General features: G+C 45.0%; 1 protein-coding gene across 1 annotated transcript in view; it reads left to right on the forward strand.

Moving 5' to 3' along the window:
* LOC126235619 (uncharacterized) overlaps positions 1-24,057 on the forward strand; it is an 89,365-nt gene that overhangs the window by 24,565 nt on the left and 40,743 nt on the right. The window contains exon 2 of the mRNA XM_049944330.1: positions 14,908-15,139. Coding sequence (XP_049800287.1) covers positions 14,908-15,139 — 232 coding nt within the window. The remainder of the gene's footprint in view (positions 1-14,907; positions 15,140-24,057) is intronic.

The following is a 24,057-nucleotide window of genomic DNA, read 5'->3' on the forward strand; positions in this document are numbered from 1 at the left end:
TCAACAGCAAGCATTACAATCCAAGATCATTTCCCTCCCTGACCACTCCATGGGAGGAACACATGGCTAAAGACAGCAATGGAGATTATTCACCCCAGTTCCTTGTCTGTACGCGGGTTGACGGTGAATCTTTTATGACAACCAAGCCTCAGTTTTTTGTGGAGCAGTTAGAGGACAAGTTTGGGGAGGTGGAGGGCTTGTCCAGAATGTGCTCTGGGCCAGTACTCATCAAAACAGTATCGTCTGCCCAGTCACAAAGGTTGCTCACTTGTGACAAGTTTGGGGATGTTTCAGTTAGCATCATGCCCCATAAGAGTCTCAACATGGTCCAGGGTATTATATTCCACAAGGATCTTCTTCTGCAGTCCGACAATGAACTACGCGCCAACCTAGAATGACGAGGTGTTCACTTCGTCTGGCGCGTCCATCGGGGTCTGAGGGATAATCAGGTAGCCACCGGTGCCTTAATCTTGGCCTTCGAGGGTGATGTCTTACCCAAAAAGGTTAAGGTGATGGTTTACCATTGTGATGTGAAGCCATATATCCCTCCTCCGATGCAGTGTTTGAAATGCTGGAAGTTCAGGCACATGTCATCTCGCTGTACTTCCGGTATCACGTGTCAAGATTGTGGACGTCCTTCGCATCCCAATACTCCATGTGCCCCACCTCCCATCTGTGTTAACTGCGGAGAACACCATTCCCCCTGCTCACTGGACTGTAGGATATTCCAGAAAGAAAGGAAGATAATGCAATATAAGACCCTGCACCGCTTGACCCACCCCGAGGCAAGGCATAAATATGAGCAGCTCCATCCTGTGGCAATGACACTGACCTACACCGCTGCTGCAACTATGGTTCTCCCATCTCCTGTGTCGTCCCGTCTGGTTGGATCTATGATTGGTCAAAATCCACCAGCCCCCTTGATTGTGGGGGACACTTCACACCCTGTTGCTCCTGCTCCATCGATTTCAGGAGCAACAACCTCCCAACCATCGGGGACATCAGTTCCCCCTCCCAGCCGGAGAAGAGTAAGATTTCTTCGGCTACTCTCGCAAGGAATGGGTCCCTTTGGGACCTCCCTTCACAAGTTCCGACCAGCAGAAAAGCAGACACCCGCAAGTGGCTGAAACAACCACCAGTCCCTGGTCATAGGGCCTCACGGTCGTCATCCGTCCATCCCTGAGACTGACCCTGTGAAGCCCTCCAAGCCTGAACCACCGAAGGCATAGCGAGAGAAGCAGAAAAAGAAGAACATCCCCAAAAATAACGACATTGAGGTGGCACCCGTCCCACCACTTCCTACAAGTTCTGCGTCTGAGGACAAGGTGGAGATTCTGGCGTGTGCTGAGGACCTCGATCTTGCGGTCCCTCAGACGCCATGGATAGTACTAGCAGAGGTGCTCCATTGGAGGCAGCAGGTGATCCAGCGGCGTAATCTGCCTTCCCAGTCCCTTCACGCCTTTCTCAGCTATGGACAATACCATCCTCCAGTGGAACTTCAGCGGTTTCTTCCACCATGTAGCTGAGCTCCGACAACTTATCAGCCTTCACCCTTTCTTCTACATTGCTCTGCAGGAAACTTGGTTTCCTGCAATGCGAACCCCCATCCTCCATGGCTATCGGGGTTATTATAAGAACCGGGCAACTTACAAAAGGGTATCTGGTGGCGTCTGCATTTATGTCCTTAACACTCTTCACAGCGAGTCTGTCCTTCTACAAACAGTTTTAGAGACTGTCGCTGTTCAGGTGTGGACGCCACAGGCTGTTACCGTCTGCAGTCTTTACCTTCCGCCGGATGGTGATGTCACGCAGCATGTCCTGGCTGCCCTGATAGCGCAATTGCCGCCACCTTTCTTGTTACTGGGCCACTTCAATGCCGATAACCCTCTGTGTGGCGGGTCAGTGGCAACAGGTCGAGGGGCCACCGTTGAGCATTTATTGGCGCAGCTCGATCTTTCGATTTTAAATGATGGTGCCTTCACACACTTCAGTGTGTTGCATGGCACATACTCCGCCATTGACCTTTCGATCTGCAGCCCTAGCCTCTTACCGTCTGTCCAATGGAGTGTGCATGACGACCTGTGTCATAGTGACCACTTTCCGATCTTTCTGTCACTGCCACGGCGTCACTCTTCTGGGCGCCCCAGCAGGTGGGCTATGAATAAGGCTGACTGGGACTTGTTCTCCTCCATTGCCGCTATTGAGCCTTTCTCTAATGACGACATTGATGCGGTGGTTCACTCAGTCACCACCAGCATCGTTACTGCCGCAAAATCTGCCATTCCACGTTCTCCTGGGTCCCCTCGGCGGAGGAATGTGCGTTGGTGGGCGCCTGAGATCGCTGAAGCGATTACAGATCGTCGGCGGGCGCTCCAGCATCACAAGCGACATCCTTCCATAAAGCACCTCATCGCCTTCAAACGGCTCCGTGCGCGGGCCCACCGCCTTATCCGCCAACGCAAGCAGGAGTGCTGGGAGCGGTATGTTTCCACCATTGGCCTCCATGTCTCTCCATCGCAGGTCTGGGTCAAGATTCGACGCCTCTATGGCTATCGAACCCCTGTCAGCGTCCCAGTGCTCTCACTGAATGGAACAGTTTGTACTGACTCCGACGTCATTGCAAACCGCTTGGCAGAGCATTTATCTCTGAGTTCCGCTTCTGCGAATTACCCTCTGGCCCTCCGCTCCATTAAAGAGCGGATGGAACGTCGGAGCCTTTCGTTTCGCACCCACCATCCAGAATCGTACAGTGTTCCATTCAGTGAGTGGGAATATCGCTGTGCCCTAGCTGCTTGCCCTGATACCGCTCCTGGACCAGACCGCATCCACTGTCAGGTGCTGAAACGCCTTTCAGTGGACTGCCAGCGACGGCTCCCCGACCTTTACAACTGTCTCTTGGTCGAGGGTGAGTTTCCGTTACAATGGCGGGAAAGTATTGTTATCCCCATTCTGAAACCTGGCAAGAACCCTTTGGAGGTGGACAGCTACCGTCCCGTTAGCCTCACCGACGTTCTTTGCAAGTTGCTTTAACGGATGGTGAGCCGGCGCTTGAATTGGGTACTGGAGTGTCGCGGCCTTCTGGCTCTGTCTCAGGGTGGGTTCCGTAAAGGCCGCTTCGCCGCCGACAGTCTGGTCAGCCTGGGGTTGGCCATCCGTACTGCCTTTGCCCGCCGTCAGCACCTCGTCGCTGTCTTTTTCGACATGCGGAAGGCATACGATACAACATGGCGTCATCACATCCTTTCTACGCTTCATGGATGGGGTCTTCGGGGCCCGCTGCCGATCTTCATCCGAAATTTTCTGTCGTCTCGCACCTTCCGCGTGCAAGTCACGGCCTCCCATAGTGCCTCCCGAGTCCAGGAGAATGGGGTACCACAGGGATCTGTCCTCAGTGTCTGCCTGTTTCTAATTGCAATAAACGGGCTCGCTGCAGCAGTGGGAAATTCTGTCTCCACTTCCCTGTATGCTGACGACTTCTGCCTTTACTCTAACTCAATTGGCATTGCAGCTGCTGAACGTCGGCTACAGGGCGCTATCCGTAAGGCGCAGTCTTGGGCAGTAGCTCATGGGTTCCAGGTTTCGACAGCCAAGACCTGCGTTATGCATTTCTGCCGGTGACGCACTGTTCACCCGGAGCCGCGGCTTTATCTTGACAGCGAACTTCTTGCTGTGGTAGGGTCACATAGGTTTTTGGGGATGGTTTTTGATGCCCGGTTGAATTGGCTGCCTCATATTCGGCAGCTTAAACAGAAGTGTTGGCGGCATCTTAATGCTCTGCGATGCTTGAGCCACACCCGCTGGGGCGCCGACCGATCTACGCTCTTATGGCTCTACCGGGCGTTAATCCAGTCCGGTCTGGCTTATGGCTCAGCATCCCCATCTGCATTGCGGGTGCTGGACCCAATCCTCCACAGCGGGATACGCCTTGCCACTGGTGCTTTCCGGACCAGCCCTGTGGACAGAATATTTGTGGGGGCGGGTGTCCCTCCACTGCGGTTACGGCGCCAACGTTTGCTGGCCGCTTATGCTGCCCACGTTTTCAGCTTGCCCGGGCATCCTAACTATCGTCTACTATTCCCACAGTTCCACGTCCATCTTCCAGAACGTCGGCCCAGGGCTGGCTGTACTATTGCGGTCCGCGTCTGCCAGCTTCTCTCCGGGGCTTTACCTCTTCTGCCTCCTTTCCGGGCACCTGTGCGTACACCCCCGTGGTGTGTGCCTCGCCTTCACCTTCAGCTGGAATTGGCACAGGGCCCAAAGGACTCAGTCCCTCCGGAGACCTTCCGCTGCCGCTTTCTTTCCATCCTCGCAACGTATCAGGGCTCTGGCATTGTTTACACTGACGGCTCAATGGTTGCTGGTAATGTCGGCTATGCGCTAACTCTAGGGGACCATTCCGAACAGCGTTCATTGCCGGCTGGCTGCAGCATTTACACTGCTGAGCTGGTCGCCATCTTTAATACCCTAGAGTATATCCGCTCCTGCTCAGGTGAGTCCTTCGTGATCTGTAGCGATTCCCTGAGCGGTTTATGAGCTCTCGACCAGTGTTTCCCTCGTTCTCGTCTGGCGATGACTATCCAGGAGTCCCTGCATACTCTTGGCCATTGCGGCCGCTCTGTGGTCTTTGTGTGACCCCAGGCCATGGTGGGATACCCAGCAATGAAAATGTTGACAACCTGGCGAAAGAGGTCACCAGTACACCATCTCTGGACATTGGCCTCCCAGAGACTGATTTGAGGGCAGCCTTACGCCGCAAAGTTATCTCGCTTCGGGACACTGAATGGCGCGGTCTGACCACCCCTAACAAACTCCGTGCCGTCAAGGAGACGACGACTGTGTGGCACTCTTCCTTGTGAGTCTCTCGCAAGGAGTCTATCGTCCTCTGCCGACTGTGCATTGGGCACACATGGATGACCCTCGGCCACTTATTGCACTCTGAGGACCCCTTCTATGTCGCTGCGGCTCGGCATTGACAGTGGTCCACATTTTGTTGGATTGTCCACTTTTAGCTCTGCTCAGGCAGACGTTTGGGCTGCCTGATACGTCCCCCCACCCCCCATTTTAACTGATAACTCTGCTATGGCGGGTTTAGTTTTGCGTTTTATTCTGGCAGGGGGTTTTTATCATTTAATCTGAATGTTTGTTATGTCCTTTTTGTTTTGATTCTGGCCTTTGGCCTACGCTTTTAAACTGAGTTTTTAATGTGTTCTCGGTGGTTGGCTTTTCCTTTTTTTTTTCTCTCTGGTCGTCCAAACACCATCACACTCTGTGTGATTTTAATTCGTTTTGTCTTGTATCTGCATAAGTCATTCTTGTCTTGTCTAGTCTGTCGTCCTTTCCATTGTCGTTTATATTCTGTGTGGGTGTTTCAGTTTTGTAAAAAGGGACCAATGACCGTAGCAGTCTGGTCCCTTTAACCCCTTAAACCAACCAACCAACCATCCTACCCGTCTTCAAGCTGTTGGAGTTCGCCTTTTCCTTCCTCATCCGAATTTTTCGCTCTGTACTATTTATATCCCTCCATTCCTCGATGTCACAAGGGCAGACTTCCTTCATTATAGCACAGCTACCTCTCACTTTTCTGCTACTCAGTGACTTTAATGAACATCATCCAATTTGGGGTTCTCTCAGAATCTGTCAGAGAGGTGCCCTCTTGGCTGATCTTAATCAACTCAGCGTCTTCTGCATTAACACTGGAGCACCTCCCAAGGTGGTCCACAATTTTTTTTTGTGGATGTGTGCATGGTGAGCATGGGACCACAGCTCATGCAGCCCTCTTTCCTTTCTGGGCTGCATGCCTTCTCTTTTCACATAACTCCCTGCCCCTCCCCCCCCCCCCCCCAAAATCCCATCCCTGTCTTCCTCTCTATGGGAGAATGTTTTGCACCTAAGTCTGGAGGCGGACATGTGTGAATGAATGAAGTAGTTTCTCTTGTAGTTTGTCCTTCTCTTTCCTTGATTCTTCTCTTTACCTTCTTTTCTGCTGAAACATTTGATAATTCTTCTCTTCTTTCCTTATCTTTGTTTTTCTGCTTTTCTTTCTTTCCTCCCTGTACATGTCTGAAGGCTGACTCATTCGTTCCCATGTGTAGCTGGTAATGGGGTAATTCGTAATTCCGTGCCCAGGGTAGACAAGTAGGACATGTACGTACACCCTGGTAAAGGCCAGGCCCAGCAAGGGCTGCTTACCTGATCTGGTACCTTTCAAATGTGCCAATTTGTCCCTCCGCCCAGTTCTCAGTAGGCTTGACCTGAGGTGTGGACAGTCACGTAAGACGGTATTGCCCTCAGAGAGGGCCCTCACGAGGACGTGGTGCACCATCAGAAATGCTTGTAATCATGGGGGATACTTTTGCAGTCGTTTCTTCTACATCTACAACTTCTGCTCACAAGAGAAAGCTAGATGAGTATCAGACACAGAAAATTCTTCTATCAGTGACAATTTTCAAAGTTGTTTCTTGGTCGTACGAAGGTCAAGACTTCTCAACAGTAAACCCTTTCATTATTCAGAAAGGTGTTGATGCAGTTTCAGATCCTGAAAAGTCTTGTTCCCAGTTACGAAATGGAACCTTGTTGTTAGAAACAGACAGTGCCGCCAGACACAAGAATTGCTTTGAACTACACTGCTACACACCTGCCAGGTGGAAGGGCACCATTTGTTAAACTTATCACACAGGGTGGTTTATACCTTATAACTCGACAGATTATGCAAAGAGGGCATTGAAAATTACCTGTCTGATCAGGGTGTAATTGCTGTACATCAAGTTATGAAAAGCATCGAAAAGGAATTGGTACCGACCTGTACTCTCTTCTTGCGTTTGATGGAGTTCAACTTCCATCGAATATTAAAGTGGGATATGAGACAATTTCAGTTTGCTCTTACATCCCCAGCTGGCCACAGTGGCCAAGTGGTTCTAGGTGCTTCAATCCGGAACCACGCAACTGCTACGGTCACAGGTTTGAATCCTGCCTCGGGCATGGATGTGTGTGATGTCCTTAGGTTAGTTAGGTTTAAGTAGTTCTAAGTTATAGGGGACTGATGACTTCAGATGTTAAGTCTCATAGTGTTCAGAGCCATTTTTTTTTCTTACAACCCCAACCCTATGTGTTGCTTTCGGTGTCGGAGGTTTAATCACACTGGCCAGTCATGTTCCAATACAGCCAAATGCGATATCTGTGGGAGGGATACCCATGAGGATGATTGTCCACCCCCATCCGTTCACAGCATCAACTGCATGGACAACCATGCTGCTTCCTCTAGAGTTTGCCCCATTTTTAAAGATGAATAAATTATTCAGGAAATCCAGTGAAGGGAAAGGTGTCTGCCTTTGGTGCTCGTAAATTATTCACCAGTAGAAAACCCATTGTACTTCTGGCAGGTAAATATATCACTGACCTCAACTCTCCTCTACCTACTAAGGAGATAGCCATGCAGAATTATGATCTGACCTTTAGCAGCACAATTGTCCAATCGGCCAGCTCGAAGATCCACTGTTTGACCTCCCCACTATTACCCGCTCACTCTAAGGCTCCAGTTTACAGCTCGTTGTCTAGTTCCTTGCATTGCTACCTCTGTAACACAGACTCCCGGGTTCGATACCTGGCCACATTGGGGATTTTATCTGCCCGCGGCTGGGTGTTTGTGTTGCCCTGATCATTCAGGAAAGTGGCTACACTGAACTGCGTACAGATTGGGAATATGTACAGGCACTGATGACCATGCAACTGAGCAACCCACAAACCAATCATCATCATCATCATCATCATCAAGGCTCCACCTTCATCGGCTCCTGCTAAATCATCAGCTCCAAAATTGGACTCCCGGTATTAAAAAAAAGAGACTACTCATAAAGAGATTTTACGTACCCAGATGTCACAACTGTCAACTCCTCCTTCCTCTCAATGTCTTGCTTCCGAGGAGGCTCATAAGAAACACAGTTCCTCTCCTTCTCCGTCACGGCATTTCTCCGCTACAGTGCTACCCAGTGGTAGCTGCCCTCAGCCTCCTTGGTGGAACAAGGCATGCCATGAGTGGAGACGTGCTCTTCACATTTTCTACCATCATCCTACATTGGCCGACTGTATCCACTATAAGCAGTTACGAGCGTGATGCCGTCGCATCATACGCAGTAGTGAGAATGCAAGCTGGGACTTCTTTACCAGCCCCTTCAATACCTTCACTCTTTCATCAGTTTGGAGTTGGCTCTGATGGCTATCTGGCACATCCAGTTATTTCCCTATCTCTCGACTAACTGGTGCACAGGATACCTTAGTGGATGCAGTCGTAATCTCTAACTTATTGTGGCGATATTTTGCTGATATTTCAAACTCTTCTAATTACCACCAGCCTTTCTCTCAAAGAAATTGGTAGCAGAAGAGCAACCTCTTACTTTTCCTCTCAAAATCGTGAGAGCTACAAAGCAATTTTTCATACACGCACTCTCCTCCTCCCGCTGCTCTGGAACTGGATAGTATCCACATCCAAATGTTGCTGCACCTATCATACCCTAGTCTGTGCTACCTCCTTCACCTTTATAACCAACTTCGGGTTGACAGTAACTTTCCCACAAATTGGCGGGAAGCTATTGTCATTCCTGTTCCAAAACCTGGAAAGGAAAAACATCTCCCCTCCATCTATTGCCCAAACTCTCTCACGAGTAGAGTATGTAAGATTTTGGAGCATATGGTAAATTGCCATTTAGGCTGGTGGTTGGAGTCCCAAAACCTTTTACCAACTGCCCAGTGCAGTTTCTCAAAGCATTGTTCTGCAGTTGGCCGTCGTTTTGCTCTCGCCACTTATATCATGAACAAATTTCTCAGGAAACGCCAAACAGTAACTATATTTTTTGATCTGCAGAGGGCTTAAGATACTGTTGGAGAACAGGCATCCTCTGCACACTGTTCTCTTCGGGCTTTTGAGGTTGGCCACCCCATTTCATCCATGAATTTATGTCAGAGCGCACATTTAAGGTGCGGGTGAACACTACTCTGTCCCGCACTTTCTTCCAAGAAAACGGGGTGCCTCAAGGCCCTGTGCCAAGTGTTGTACTGTTTGCCAATGCCATAAATCCAATTATGGATTATCTCCTTCCTGATGACTCAAGCTCCCTCTTTCTTGATTCTTTTGCAATTTACTACAGCTCTCAATGGATCAGCCTTCTTGAATGACATCTTCATGGATGTCTCGATCACCTCCACTCATGAAGCATCGAAACCGGCTTCCGATTTTCTCCCAGTAAGACTTTCTGTGCAAATTTTTGGCATCATATGGAGTACTATACGCCTTCCCTACATCTAGGCCCTGTTAACCTTCCATTTGGGGACATTGCCAAATTCTTGGGACTTACGTTTGACAGAAAACTGCTGTTTCATATCACTTGGCTCGCTGTCTGAGATCCCTCACACCCTGCGTGTTCTGAGTGGTACCTCTTGGGGAGTGGACCTAGTGGACCTCCTTCACCTCTATCGTACCTTAGTGCACTCAAAATTGGACTATGGAAGCATAGTTTACTCCTGTGCACAGCCAACTATTCTTTGGCACATAGACTTTGTCCACCACCATGGATTGCATTTAGTGTCTGGAGCTTTTTACAATAGCCCTGAGGAGAGCCTTTACTCTAAGACTACTGAACATCTGCTGTCAACTTGGCGAGTTGTCATGAGTCATTATGCTTGTCATTTGTCATCCGTACCTGCTCATCTGACCCATGCCATTTTTTCGATGTCTCCTTGGATTTAGGGTATGCAGGAAGCCCTTCCTCTTTACTACCACCACCAGGAGTCCACTTCTGTCAACTGCTACATTCACATTCCTTCCAATTTCCTAAAGCTTTCTTCAGAAATGGGGGCATGACACCATCTTGCCTTCACCCCCGGACCGGCCTCCTCCATAAACGTTATCAGCTTCCCAATGATAGTGCCCCCCTATAGTTTATCATCGGGCATTTGCTGCTCTATGCACACAAATAGAGGATGCCACATTTATTTACAATGATGGCTCCAAGGCCACCTTTGGTGTCAGGAGTGCGTATATCCTTGGCAACACCCTGGTTAGGTTTCAGCTTCCCGACTAGTGTTTGGTTTTTACTGCGGAGCTTTACGCTGTTCACCATGCTGTCCAATAAATTCGTCACCATCTAGAAATACAGTATATTATATGCTTGGATTTGCTAAGTTCTCTTCTCAACCTCCAAGCTCTTTACCCCATTCACCCTCTGGTCCACCACACTTAGGACTGCCTCCACTTGCTCTACTTGGAGGGCATCTATGTGACATTCCTCTGGATCCCAGGGTATGTTGGTATACGTGGAAATGTGGCAGATGATGTAGCGGCAAAGGCTGCAGTCTCTCTCCCTTGGCCCACTGTTTGCATGGTTCCCTTTGCCGATCTACAGAGCATTTTATGTCATTGTGCTGCTCTTTTATGGCACACACATTGGTCTGCACTCCAGGACAATAAATTATGGGACATTAAACCTCTTCTCTGTTCTTGTACCTCTTCCTTCCAGCCTCATCATTGGGAGGAGGTAATTTTCACTAGACTCCAGATTGGGCACTGTCTTTTTAGCCATTGACATCTTTTGAGTGGTGCTTATCTCCTGCTTTGTCCCTACTCATTTGTGGATGGTGAGACACCTTTTACTTCAGTGCTGCTAGTTTAATCTGCTATGTGCCTGTTTACAGCTGTTGCCTAATATATCTTCCCTTTTAACAGATGACGTGCACTCTGCTGATCCCATCCTTGAGTTTATAAGTGCTAGTGAGATGACGACAGTCATTTGAAGCTCTCTTCAGGAAAAAACACCCTTCAATAGCACTTTTCTCAGGTCTCCTTTGGATTTTAGTTTCCCTCCTGCTTCAGGTTCACTCCCATTTTTGTTGATTTACCTTCTTGTTTTTATGCTTCAAGAAGCCACAGAATGGGCACTTTTTTACAATGTTTGTTTTACACCCTAAAACCATAATGAAAAATACGTAAATAAATATATAAATAAATAATAAATAAATAAAACAAAATAAAAACTAGAGCACTCACATTCCTTTCTGACTCCTCACACACCTATCCCCATTTGAATGTATCCTTGTGCACTGCCCAGCTTGCCCATCATCTTGAGTGGTCTGTTCTTTCCGAAACCTACTTGGTAAATCATTTCCCATGTGCCATCCATTACTGACTCCTATCCTACCTGCGTGCACACCCAAGTGGGAGCTTATTATGGCTGCTGCAGAATGTTCCATTCCTCTCACCTCCTCTTTACCACACCATGTCCCAGTCCATTGGTGGTCTAAGGTATGCCCCAACACAATTCATGAGCAGACATGTGCTCTCCAAATTATTAATTGTCATCCTACAGTGGCAAGTTGCATTCATTATAAACAAATGTCTGCACATTGTTGTTGTGTTCTTTGGGATATCAAAAAAGCTAGCTGGATTTTGTTTACTAGTTCTTTTAACAGTTCTACCTCTTCCTCTGTTGTGTGGGCCAACCTCTGACAGCTCTCTGGGACCAAGATCCGTCGCCAATTTCCAGCCTAACAGCAATAGGGTCTATGATGAGAATGCCTGCAACTATCTCCAATACCTTGGGTCGCCGCCATTTTGCAGAAATTTTGAGATCTTCCCACTATCACTCTGCCTACCTCCGTTGGGAACGAGTGGAGGAGGCCTGGCAATACCTTTCTCTTCTCAGAATCATGAGTGCTACAATGCCACCTTTACTATGGGGCATCTAGATCAAGCTCTCAGTTCATCCTGATCCTCCACCCCAGGATCAGACGCTGTCCACATATAGATGTTGCACAACATTTCTGTTGTACTTTTGTTGTACTTTTTCCTTCAAACATACAACCGCATCTGGGCAGAGGGCACATTTCCCAGATGTTGGCATGAACCCACTGTCATACCCATACCTAAGCCCAGTAAGGACAAAAACCAACCTTCCAACTACTGCCCCATCTCTCTCCAGCTGTGTTTGCAAGTTCATGGAACATATGATTCATGCCTGGCTGGAATGGTGGCTTTAATCTCACAAATTACTAATGATTGCACAGTGTGGATTTTGAGCGTGCCATTCTGCAGTTGACCATCTAGTTCCTTTGTCCACCCATGCCATGAACATTTTTCTGTGGAAGTATCAGAGTGTTGCCATATTTTTTGATTTGGAGAAGGCCTGCAACAACTACTGGAGAACTGGTATACTCTGTACTCTTTACATATGGAGCTTATGTGGCCCAATGCCTCATCTCCTTAGGGAATTTTTAAAAGACAGAGTTTTCAAGGTGTGTGTGGGTTCTGTCTTGTCAGACACCTTTGTTCAGGAAACTGGTGTGCCTCAGTGCTCTGCCATGAGTGTCGTCCTCTTTGCCATCACCATTGACCCTGTAATGGCCTTCTTCCCACTGGGTGTCTCTGGCTTCCTTTTCCTTTGAAGATTTTACCATCTATTGCAGTTGTTCCACCAAAGTTTTAACTGGCTGCCATTTCCTGATGGAATTCCCATTTTTTTTAATGGTTTACGTTCCAAAATGGGTTTCCCATTTGAGTTAATGGTGAGCTGTGAACCTCATTTTAGTTTTTATCCATCATAGCAATATGGCAAAGGCCATTTAATTTTAGTTCTGGACCTGTGTTTCTCTTTGGTGTACTTTATAGACCTTTGCCCAAGTCCCCATTTTTAACTGACTTCTCTTACATTGATTGGGATTGATGTGTAGTCATTTTTTGACTCCTCTCCGTCTTCAGATTGTATAGTTTTGATTTGGGTGCGTATGACCCCCAGTTGTTTTTGTGCCCTTAAACAAACTAGTCCCATCCAATATCAAATTCACTGCTAACCAAAAACAGACTGGTCAAAATTAAAGCCTAAGATCCAACAACCTTGTCAGTTTGAGAGACCCGCTGTTCTTGTTTCAGAAAAATAATATTTCATAAATTTGTGTGTTTCAAAAGTTATTAATGAAGATATGATTTCAAGCAACCCATTTTTGTACTATCATGTTTTTAAAATCTGTGTTGATAAAGTTGAAGCCTGAAATTTTCTGAACAGGTGATATTCGTACTTTCAAATATGTTGCAATTGTAAGGATTTATATGAAGTTTAAAGTATTTTAAAATAAATTGTAAATGGTGACAATGGGAAATTGGAACAGTTTTGATGAAACTGAAGTTATGATATCAAAAGAGTAATCATCATGCTTTTGCAAAATGCAGATACAAATCATTTGGAACATGAAATAATTAGTCCTGAAAACCAAGTTTGATTCCCTTTATGATACTCTTGTTTTCTATTATTCATTAATCTATCATTTTCTTGTTATTGGCACACAAATCACAGAGTTACAGTTTGGCATCTCATGGAAAGGCTACAAACAGTCATGACCGACACCAGACAAGAAAGATGAGAAGTGTATTCGGGAGAGAATGAACAGTGCCAGTTGCAGGGGTGAAATCCCATGTGTAAAATTTTTAAGTGTGTCCTGTATGATAACTGCACAAATCATCCAGAACTTTTAATGGAAAGACAGTAGGGTGTGAGCAGTTAGGTACTGACCCATCGGCACTGTACTTTTATGTGACAGAGCAGAGCATAAGTACAAGTGCGTATACTATGTATTCCAAGATTGTTTGAAAATTATATCTGGCATTATTCATATTATATGTTGTGGGAATAAAGCACCCATGAATAGCAACTCTGTATATGAGTGATTCAGTACACATACACACACACCCACACCCACACCCACACACACACATACACACACACACACACACACACACACACACACACACACACACACACACACCACACTCCATATCCTAAGGCACCAGCACTCTGATTTTCAGTGGAGATACTAGGCACCGGCACGGCAAGGATTTTTCGCACTCTGTCAGCACCACCCCACGCCCTCACTGAGGTTCCTGGAGGCCATCGCATCTATTGTCTGTGGGATGATCTCCTGGAGCCACTTGTAGATACCCAGGTATGCTGTTGGCGATGTTACCATTCAGGTCTACACTGCTGTCACCATCTGTGGCTGCTGCTTCCAGCTGTGCTCGGATGTTGCATTGTTCATGCAAGGGCACACCTGCTGCTGGGGGCAATCACCACATTCTTACATTCTCCTTCACAGACATTATTTTTAGCAATGAACTAAATGAGTTCTTAGAAGCTACTGCATATATAAATATGGCTGTTAGTAAGAACTGCAGAATAGAGAAGATGGGTGAGAGACAATATGCGAATAAGGAGGTGCTATGAAAGGATGGCAGTAGTGCTGAAACTTACTGGAATATTAGGAAGGCAAAGGCCCCAAGTTCGAGTCTCAGTTCGGCAGACAGTTCTAATCTGCCAGGAAGTTCATATTAGCGCACAAACCGCTGCAGAGTGAAAATTTCATTCTGGAATATTTTAGTTATAGGTTCTAACAACAATGGCAACTATGCTTCTGCTAAATGAGGTAACAACAGGACAGTTAATTACAAATGACTTAATTGTAGTCATTTTTTTCGCTCAGTGTAGGCAAAACTCAAAGATGTACACAGGTAGCACAAACAGCAAGTACCTTGAGAAATTTACTTAAGAAGCTACTTAGTAGAGTTTTCCTTTTTGTTTTTGTTTCATTACTTTTGTCTGTATTTCTTTTTTCGTATGTAATCACATTTGGAGCTATTCTTAAGTTTTATTGAATTATAAAGTATTTTGATAGTGAGAATTAGAGAATTAGTAGAGAAAACGTAGATTACTATGTAGAGAAATTTACACATGTTGATGTGTCATACTACTAACGACTTTAGCCACAAAGGAGAGCCTTTATGATGGCAATACATAAATAATTATTAACTAAGTGGAACATTCTCCTCCAGATGCACATGCTAATGTATTTATGTGAAATGTTTCTTGGTGATAGGACGCCTTGACAGCTGACCTGCACCAGGCATTACCATGGACCCTTCTTGATGCTGCAGACGTGATACTGGCAGCAGAAAAGAAGCTTGATCTGCAGAGCCAGACTCAAAACTGGAGTGACCGGGTGATACAACACAGTTTGTGCCTTAATTTGAAGAAAACCAAGTACATGATCGCAGACAGACATGAAATGAGAATCATCTTGATTACTGGTGAAGATCTGAATCGTGTGAGTAAGTTTAAGTACCTTCATCCCACGATCACTGTTGCTGACCAACTCACCGAAGAGGTCAACACTAGAAATCAGGCAGCCTGGATGAAGTGGCAAACAACAACTGGAGTCAGTTTCAACCGCAGGATGAAAGTGTGATAGATTTTTGATTTTAAATTATCTGTCATTTGACCAGTCACCTTGTATGGTTTTGAGTGCTGGCCAACTACAGTTGAGACAGAATGCTGCTTCAGTGTAATGGAAACGAAGATGCTAAGTTGGACAGTGGGCTGCACTAAGTTAGATGACATTTACAATAACAGCATTTGGAAACAGTTTGGTGTTGCACTGATCCAACACAAGATGCATTAGAGTCGTCTTCAATGGTTTGGGCAGCTTTTACAGGCCAGTGATGACTCTATTGACAAAGTGGGTTAGTCACTTGAAGTCATCAGCAGAAGACTCAAAGGATGACCTAAGCAATGATGGACTGATATGATTCATAAAGACCTTAAATGCATTAACATCCACCCAGATTGCAGCCCATGATAGAGCAAAATGGAGACAATGGACCCATGTAGCGGACCCCACAGGCACGCGGGACAAACACTGAAGGAAAAGAAGTAGTAGTTTCTCACTGATAGGTGTCAATAGGTAAAAATCGGTCAGTCAATCAGTAGAATTTTCATAGGTTAATTCTGCAAAGTAATTGCAGTATGTATATTAGTCACCATATTTCTTGTGCTGGAAGGGTTCTGCCTATCTGTGTGGATCAGCTCTTCTGAGCTCACTACTTTTTCCTCTTGTGTCAAAAGGTGCTGAAAGAGATTTCTGCTGCTCAATGTATCCACTGGAGTAAGACACCAAGATAGTTTGAACTCTATGTATTGCTTGTAACATACAATTTTAGATGACAGATGGACAACATCTGCATGTATTCCAGTCAGACAAGAGAATATACATCCATCATATCATGGCAAGCATTTCATCAATGTCACTGTGGTCACATTTTCTCCCTGCCCTTCATCCATAGCACCACAGAGCAGAATTACTCAACACAGCATGTAGAAGTGCCCATTCGTGAACCACCTCTCTGACAGCACAGGATGGGTACCACTCTGATCTGCACAGAGTGTGAAACACCTCCCGAAAGTGCGGTGCTTGCTGCTTGCTAACTACCTTAACTCGTGAACATCTTCCATTGGCCAGCAGAGAGGAGAGAGTTGGACCTCTCATTCCCAGAATGACAAATCATGCTTAACCAATATGGGCACACATGCACACAAGTTTCCCAGATATGTGATATACAGATAAAGCCCCTCATTGATCATAACATGCCATACAATTACCATATGGAGGAAATATGTACAACAACCCAGAAGAAACAGTAAGAATGGAACACCAAGAATGAAGTGCTCCAATTAAAAAGGGTCTAATAGGGGGACAGTGTGGTGAATGAGTTTTTGCAATTTTTTATGTTTACTGTAGCTGATGTGCTGAAATCCATTATTAATTTCCCAAAATAATTCAGTGCAGTTGTCAATAATTCTCAAGAAATCTACTTTTATGTTAACTGGCTGCCTTTAATATGTATAGTGAGGTCCTTCTCTTTCAACAGGTCATGCAGTAGGATGCTAACCTACCATGTAGGTGTTTCAGGTTCAACACCCACTTGTTGCAAATTTTTAAATGAAGGCTCCTGTCCTACCAGCAGTTACATGAACTTAAAATTCACAAAAATGAAAAAAAAATCAGTGTGTGAGTCTCGTAATTATTGGTTCGCGTCTCATTTCAGGCATTATTTTTTCATTGTTTCCCTTTTTTCCATTCACTTTGAATCACTAAGTCATTTAAATATTAAAATCAGCAATTATCTGCAAGGTATCATATCGAGTTGTTATTTTTGTCAAAAATGCAAACCTCCATATTATAATTACATATCACACACAAAATATTTCATTGCAAATATACTTTTGTAATTACTGATCTTTTATAAAAGAATTACTGATATGTTGTAAAAGATTCCTAAAATTAAAGAAAAGCATTAATAATTAAATTTGATTTCATCCTTATGTATTTTATACTCCATGGGATGTCCAAGAAATTTGCAACTTTGGCACAAGTTCAACCCCTTGCTCTGCTCAAATTTTAGACAAACACAGTGTAGGCAAGCATTCTACTACACAGTCACACAACCTGTCAAAAAGAAGTGACCTCACTTCAACTTATTAAAGGAGGTCGGAGACCTTCAAACTTTATTGTCTCCAGACGTTTTGAGAGTTGCATTGAACTGCTTTTGCCAACTGAATTTGAGATACAAACTTCACATAACAAGTATAAAAATGACAAAAGTTCAATTGCCATGTGGCCTCCTCTAAAGATGAGGAAGTGAGCTTCCTTCCTCGTTGTTCAATCTGTGCACTGAAAAATCTGTGACAGAGCTAAGAGATGTTTATGAGTGGGCCTAAGATTCAAGATGATGGGATATCAGTGGTAAGATACACTGCTGACATTGCTATTCTCAGAAGTGAGAAAGAATTACATAACATACAGAATGAAATGTACAGTCTACTGATAACATAATACGGACACAGTAAACTGAATTAAGACTGAAGTTCTGAATAAAGCAGAAGTGAGGCTACAGAAACCACTAAGTAGATAAAGTGAAGGAACTATATTGCCCTGGGAGCAAAAAAAAATGTATAGTGGATGAAGCAAGCTCCTCCCAGCACACTGTACCACCGGTCATCAACCTATCCAATGCACCTTGTGAGCTACTCCAGCTCCTGCTGTAGACACACTGTACACACCCAGATAATACATATTGTTGGAACAAACTACCAATAAATAGCAGTTTTCTGTGTCAGTGTTTTTAATTAACACCCAAGGCATTCACACACCAACACTCTGACACTGTTTAGATTGAGATTTTCAGTTCACACTCAAACACACAGAGAAGTTCAACATGATAAAAACCAGAAAAGGCTATTTCGACATGCTGAGAAGTTTATAATGCATTAAAGTCTTCCACCCCCCCCCCCCCCACTTCCACCGCCCCCCACTTCCACCACCCCCCACTTCCACCCCCCACCCACCCCCCCAACACCTTGCCCACCCTTGTAACACTGGAATCAATAGGTGCGAGGATGGTGGGCAGATCTGCATTGAAACTGCGGACTACCCTAATATCAGTATATAGGACACAATTGCCATAATATGCTGAACTGAAAGTGGCACACGCTAAAAACCTCACAGATTGGTGGATCCTCCCACTGGAGGAGGAAGCCATGTGCTAAAGGGCTATGTCCAATGTGCTGTCTGGTAAGTACATGCTCCTTCCAGCAGTGAGGCTAACATGAAGTCTGCCATGCATTTGAGGTTGATCTGAGAGACCACAGTTGGTTTTCTGTCACATGCAACCATTCTGTCTCCCGCTGATGCATGATACATCTGTCATAAAATGAGATGGTGGCATGCAACAGGTGGGACATTGATGGACAGCACAATCCCAACATGCTTCCTTGGTGACTTTGTTGGCCATGTTGTTGCCCTGTATCACAATGTGTCCAGGTATCCAGCAAAGGGCTACCTCTGTACCACAGTGATGGAGCCACTGAAATGAGTCATGGATGACCTGAAGAGCTGGTTGACTGGATACATTTGGTGAAATCCTTGCAGTGCAGTAAATGAGTCAGAACAGACAAGAAAACTTATATGGCATTATGATATCGCTGTAGAGGGTTCACAGCCATTATCATATAATTCCAATTCATAATTTGTAAATTGTTCCGAAAGGCACACTTTAAAAACCCTATCAGGGAAAACAGCAGAACAACTGAGGACATTATCTTGCTGGGATCCATATGTATAAACTAAGATTTAACTATGGTACATACTTAAAATGGACAGAAACAAAGTTGTAAAAACAAAATCTGGAGTACAATTTTTCTTGTACTGTGTCAAGCTAAAAATCACTTTGGGCCTCTGTAGATGCCAAGGCAGCAATGAGTTCCTTCCCTGGCTTGGTTGCATGAAGCCAATTCCTGAACAGCCATTTAATGTTTCATTGGACCACTGAACTATAGGTGATGACCGAGGTGACGTTGAGATTTTCAGTGCCTGTCGAGCCACAAGGATACGTTGCCAAATCCAGAGTGATAAGGGGTACACTCCGGTGACTCATAAGGATGCTACAGTCCTTGCCTGGTTTCCAGAAAGGAATTAATGTTTTCTCCTTCCAAGTCGTAGCATACTGTCAATCAAACCAGATCTGATTGAAACAAGAGAGAAGCTCTCCTTTCACTTCAGGGCACAGATGACGAATCATGGCATAATGGAACTCATCAGGTCCTGTAGGAGTGTCTCTGACTGCAGACAAAGCTGATTCACTTCCAACATGGAGAACAGTAGCCTGTAGATTTCTTCATTATGCAAGAAGAAACTGAGCTTCCTCATCTCTGCAGCCCTAGAGAATACTCGAAAAGCAGAAGCTTGTCTGGATAACATAGTAACAGCTTAGGTTTCAGCTGAACAATTCTTTCCTAAGTCTTCTGGCGTGTCCACCAAGACACCATTACTTAACAAGGCCATAAGGGGACATGTACTGCCCTTGATGAAATTCACCTTACTGATTCCCAAATTTGCACAGTGGAAGTGGACTGATTAATGGGAGCCGTGAATTCCCTCCAGGAAGCTCTTCTGTTCTTTTATCATTCACTTGGCATGTGCTCATGCAGATCTAAAGGCATTAAGGTTTTCTGTAGTTGGACGGTAATTGAAGTTCTGCAGAGCTGTTCGTCTGGCCCTGATGGCCAATCGACAGTCATCATTCCAATAAGTTTGTGGCCAATGTCTGAGGTGGTTACTAGACCCAGGGATGGGCTCTGCAGCAGTGGATTATATCTCACAAATGATATGGGTCGCCATCTCCTGTACTGTACAGCAACCAGTTCGCCCTTTGTAACATCCATCTGCGTGGTCTCCTGTTAGCCAACATCCTACTTGGTAGGCAGGTCCACACTGGGATGTGGTCACTAGAATGTAAATCTGAAGCCACTTCCCACTGAACTGAGTCTGCAATAGCTGGGGAACAAAAACCAAGATCAGTGGCTGAAAGAGACCCTATACCTGTGGGAAAGTGTGTCATCTGACTCGCATTCAGAAGGAATGGATGAGATGCTCCATCATCCATACCATTGAGAAAGTAGTAGCCAAGTGGCATAGCACGTTGTGTGCATTGAGGTCTCCCACAAGGAGGAATGAGATTCGGAGTGTCTGGAAGAATTCTACCCCTGCCTTTGCATCCCAGTGCATCATTAGGTGGAAGGTATAGAGAACACACTGCGATATTAAAGGGTGCAAGAACTTTCATGGAAATTGCTTGCATGATCATGGTAAGGGAAACAGGAAAGGAGCAGCATTTGTTGTCAATGAGAAAGTGACTCCACATTTAGCCTTGTATTGTCCTTCATGTATGAGTGGTAACCCTGTAATACAGGTGTGTTGGTGATTTTACGATGTGTTTCTTGTAAGCAGATTCAGAACAATTTCTCCTGAAGCAGGAGCTGTAATTCTGACTAATCTGAGAAATGTTGTTGTTGTTGTTGTTGTTGTTGTTGTGGTCTTCAGTCCTGTGACTGGTTTGATACAGCTCCCCATGCTACTCTATCCTGTGCAAGCTTCGTCATCTCCCAGTACCTACAGCAACCTACATCCTTCTGAATCTGCTTAGTGTATTCATCTCTTGGTCTCCCTCTACGATTTTTACCCTCCGAACTGCCCTCCAATACTAAATTGGTGATCCCTTGATGCCTCAGAACATGTCCTACCAACCGATACCTTCTTCTAGTCAATTTGTGCCACAAATGCCTCTTCTCCCCAATTCTATTCAACACCTACTCATTGGTTATGTGATCTACCCATCTAATCTTCAGAATTCTTCTGTAGCACCACATTTTGAAAGCTTCTATTCTCTTCTTGTCCAAACTATTTATCGTCCATCTTTGACTTCCATACATGGCTACACTCCATACAAATACTTTCAGAAACGACTTGCTGACACTTACATCTATACTCGATGTTACCAAATTTCTCTTCTTCAGAAACACTTTCCATGCCATTGCCATTCTACATTTTATATCTTCTCTACTTTGACGAGCATCAGTTATTTTGCTCCCCAAATAGCAAAACTCCTTTACTACTTTGAGTGTGTCATTTCTTAATCTAATTCCCTTAGCATCACACAACTTAATTCGACTACATTCCATTATCCTCATTTTGCTTTTGTTGATGTTCATCTTATATCCTCCTTTCAAGACGCTATCCATTCCATTCAACTGCTCTTCCAAGTCCTTTGCTGTCTCTGACAGAATTACAATGTCATCGGCAAACCTCAAAGTTTTTATTTCTTCTCCATGGATTTCAATTACTACTCCTAATTTTTCTTTTGTTTCCTTTACTGCTTGCTCAATATATAGATTGAATAAAATCAGGGACAGGCTACAGCCCTGTCTCACTCCCTTCCCAACCACTGCTTCCCTTTCACGTCCCTCGACTCTTATATCTGCCATCTGGTTCCTCTACAAATTGTAAATAGCCTTTCACTACCTGTATTTTACCCCTGCCACCTTCAGAATTTGAAAGAGAGTATTCCAGTCAACATTGCCAAAAGCTTTCTCTAAGTCTACAAATGATAGAAGAAAGATTAAGGAAAGGCAAACCTACGTTTCTAAGATAAGTCGTAGAGTCAGTATTGCGTCACGTGTTCCAATATTTCTACAGAATCCAAACTGATCTTCCCTGAGGTTGGCTTCTACCAGTTTTCCCATTCGTCTTTAAAGAATTCATGTTAGTATTTTGCAGCTATGGCTTATTAAACTGATAGTTCAGTAATTTTCACATCTGTCAACACCTGCTTTCTTTGGGATTGGAACTATTATAGTCATCTTGAAGTCTGAGGGTATTTTGCCTGTCTCATTCACCTTGCTCACTAGATGGTAGAGTTTTGCTAGGCCTTCTCTCCCAAGGCTGTCAGTAGTTCTAATGGAATGTTCTCTACTCACGGGGCCTTGTTTCGACTTAGGTCTTTCAGTGCTCAGTCAAACTCTTCATGCAGTATCATATCTCCTATTTCATCACCATCTACATTCTCTTCCATTTCTATAATTGTCCTCCAGAATGATATCCATTTAAATTCCCCTGCAACACAGAATTTCCTGTGGAAGCCATTGTTTAGGGATGGTTGTCCTTTTCTTTCTTTGTCAGAGGTAGTGATTTATTGGGGAGGTCAGGGGGAACTTTTGCCGGTTCACGGCTCTCTGGTTCCTCTGACTGGAAGTCCATATCCTCCAGAGCATAGTACCCATCAGAGAGGAGGGGAGCTTGCTGATCCAAAGTTGTAAGTACACTTTCTTGGATTTGGAACGACTTTTCAAAGGACATTTTTATTTACTGGTGGCAGAAGGTGGTTGCCTGGGTTGTTGGGACGGCTTAGTTGACTTCTTATGTGGCTTAGGTGGCAGTCCCATTGCTGATGGCTTTCAAACAACTTCAGTTTCAAGTGGAGCATTTCCCCCACAGGTACACCTGCAAGTGCATGTTCTCGTACTTGAACCTATGGTCTGAATTAGTATGGAGGCATCACACTTAGTGACTGTCATCTTAAGGGCTGAAGTAACAGAAGTAGCAAAGACCAGAGGAGCTTCACAATAGAGTATGTGTCTTGAATTTCAACTCCTGAATTTTCCTTTCCTCGCTGTAAACCTATTACTTTCTGCTTCACACTGGGTGACCCCTGGAGTAGTCTACACATTTCAGAGGAAGTGTACAAGAATTGCCTGAGCCTCAACAATTGCCAATAACACCCCATAGTGGTATGGCCAAATTGTTGACATTTGTAGAATCACATTGGGTCAGGAACAAATGGGCAAACCTTAAGGCAGATATAGCCTGCAATGAATGTTCAGCTAATACTGGAGTACTAAACATTAGAGTAAATGTTGCTCATTTTTCCAATTTTCCATTGACTCTCTTCTTGCAGCTATGCACTTCTGTGATGCCCATATTTTTCTATTCATCATGTAACTCTGTGGGTTCCACCTCCAAAATATCAGAGGAAGTTACCACACCCCTACTAAAGTTAGGGGTGTTATGTAACTCAGACTTGACTGGGTAGACAGGTAATGACTTACATCCCAGGATCTTAGATACTTGGTTCCAAATAGCAGTTTCAATTAGCAGTTGTTTTATTGCAAAGTTGTTTGACACTTTTTGGAACCCAGCAGTACCTTGCAATGCCTTATGAATATAGAAATGGGAGACCTTCTGAAAGGTTCCTCCTGTTCACTTGATTACAGTGGAAGTGTTATGACACACTAATGCCCTGTTCATATGAAAATGAGACTTCTTTTTGGGAGGACTGACCAACTGAGCTCTTTTGATGAGTGGGTGTGTGTATTACCTGGTAGTACACCTATCCTGTCAGGAGTAATATTTTGACGAGACCATTCTATAGGGATCCCACAGGATGCTATAGGGAAACAACTGTCAACACAGGCAGTGCCCTGCATATCAGAGCAAGCCTTATACAACTGGGCAGCAGCAGGTGTCCCAGAAGTTGCCTGCTAGTGACTGTTTTACCTCAACAGCCATTCACCTCATCAGGATGTAACACATGTTGAGGGCGATGTTTTTTTTTTCTTATAGAGGTGTGTACTTTCCTCATGGTAGAGTGGTGAAGCCAAGACCCCTATTATCCAAAACACAAAACATTCCACCCCTGCACCACATGGTGGCTGCAGAAGCATGCCCAGAGCTGTGGTGATAGAGTGCTGGTGGCACTTACTAGTCTCCAGCTAGGAAACTTCGGATCACCAAGCCCACACTCAGCAGACAAATGCTGAGCCCCTGAGGAGTGGCCAAATGCATGTCATGATGGTTGAT

Source organism: Schistocerca nitens, chromosome 2 (assembly GCF_023898315.1).
Source record: "Schistocerca nitens isolate TAMUIC-IGC-003100 chromosome 2, iqSchNite1.1, whole genome shotgun sequence".
In the NCBI taxonomy this organism is placed as follows: Eukaryota; Metazoa; Arthropoda; class Insecta; order Orthoptera; family Acrididae; genus Schistocerca; species Schistocerca nitens.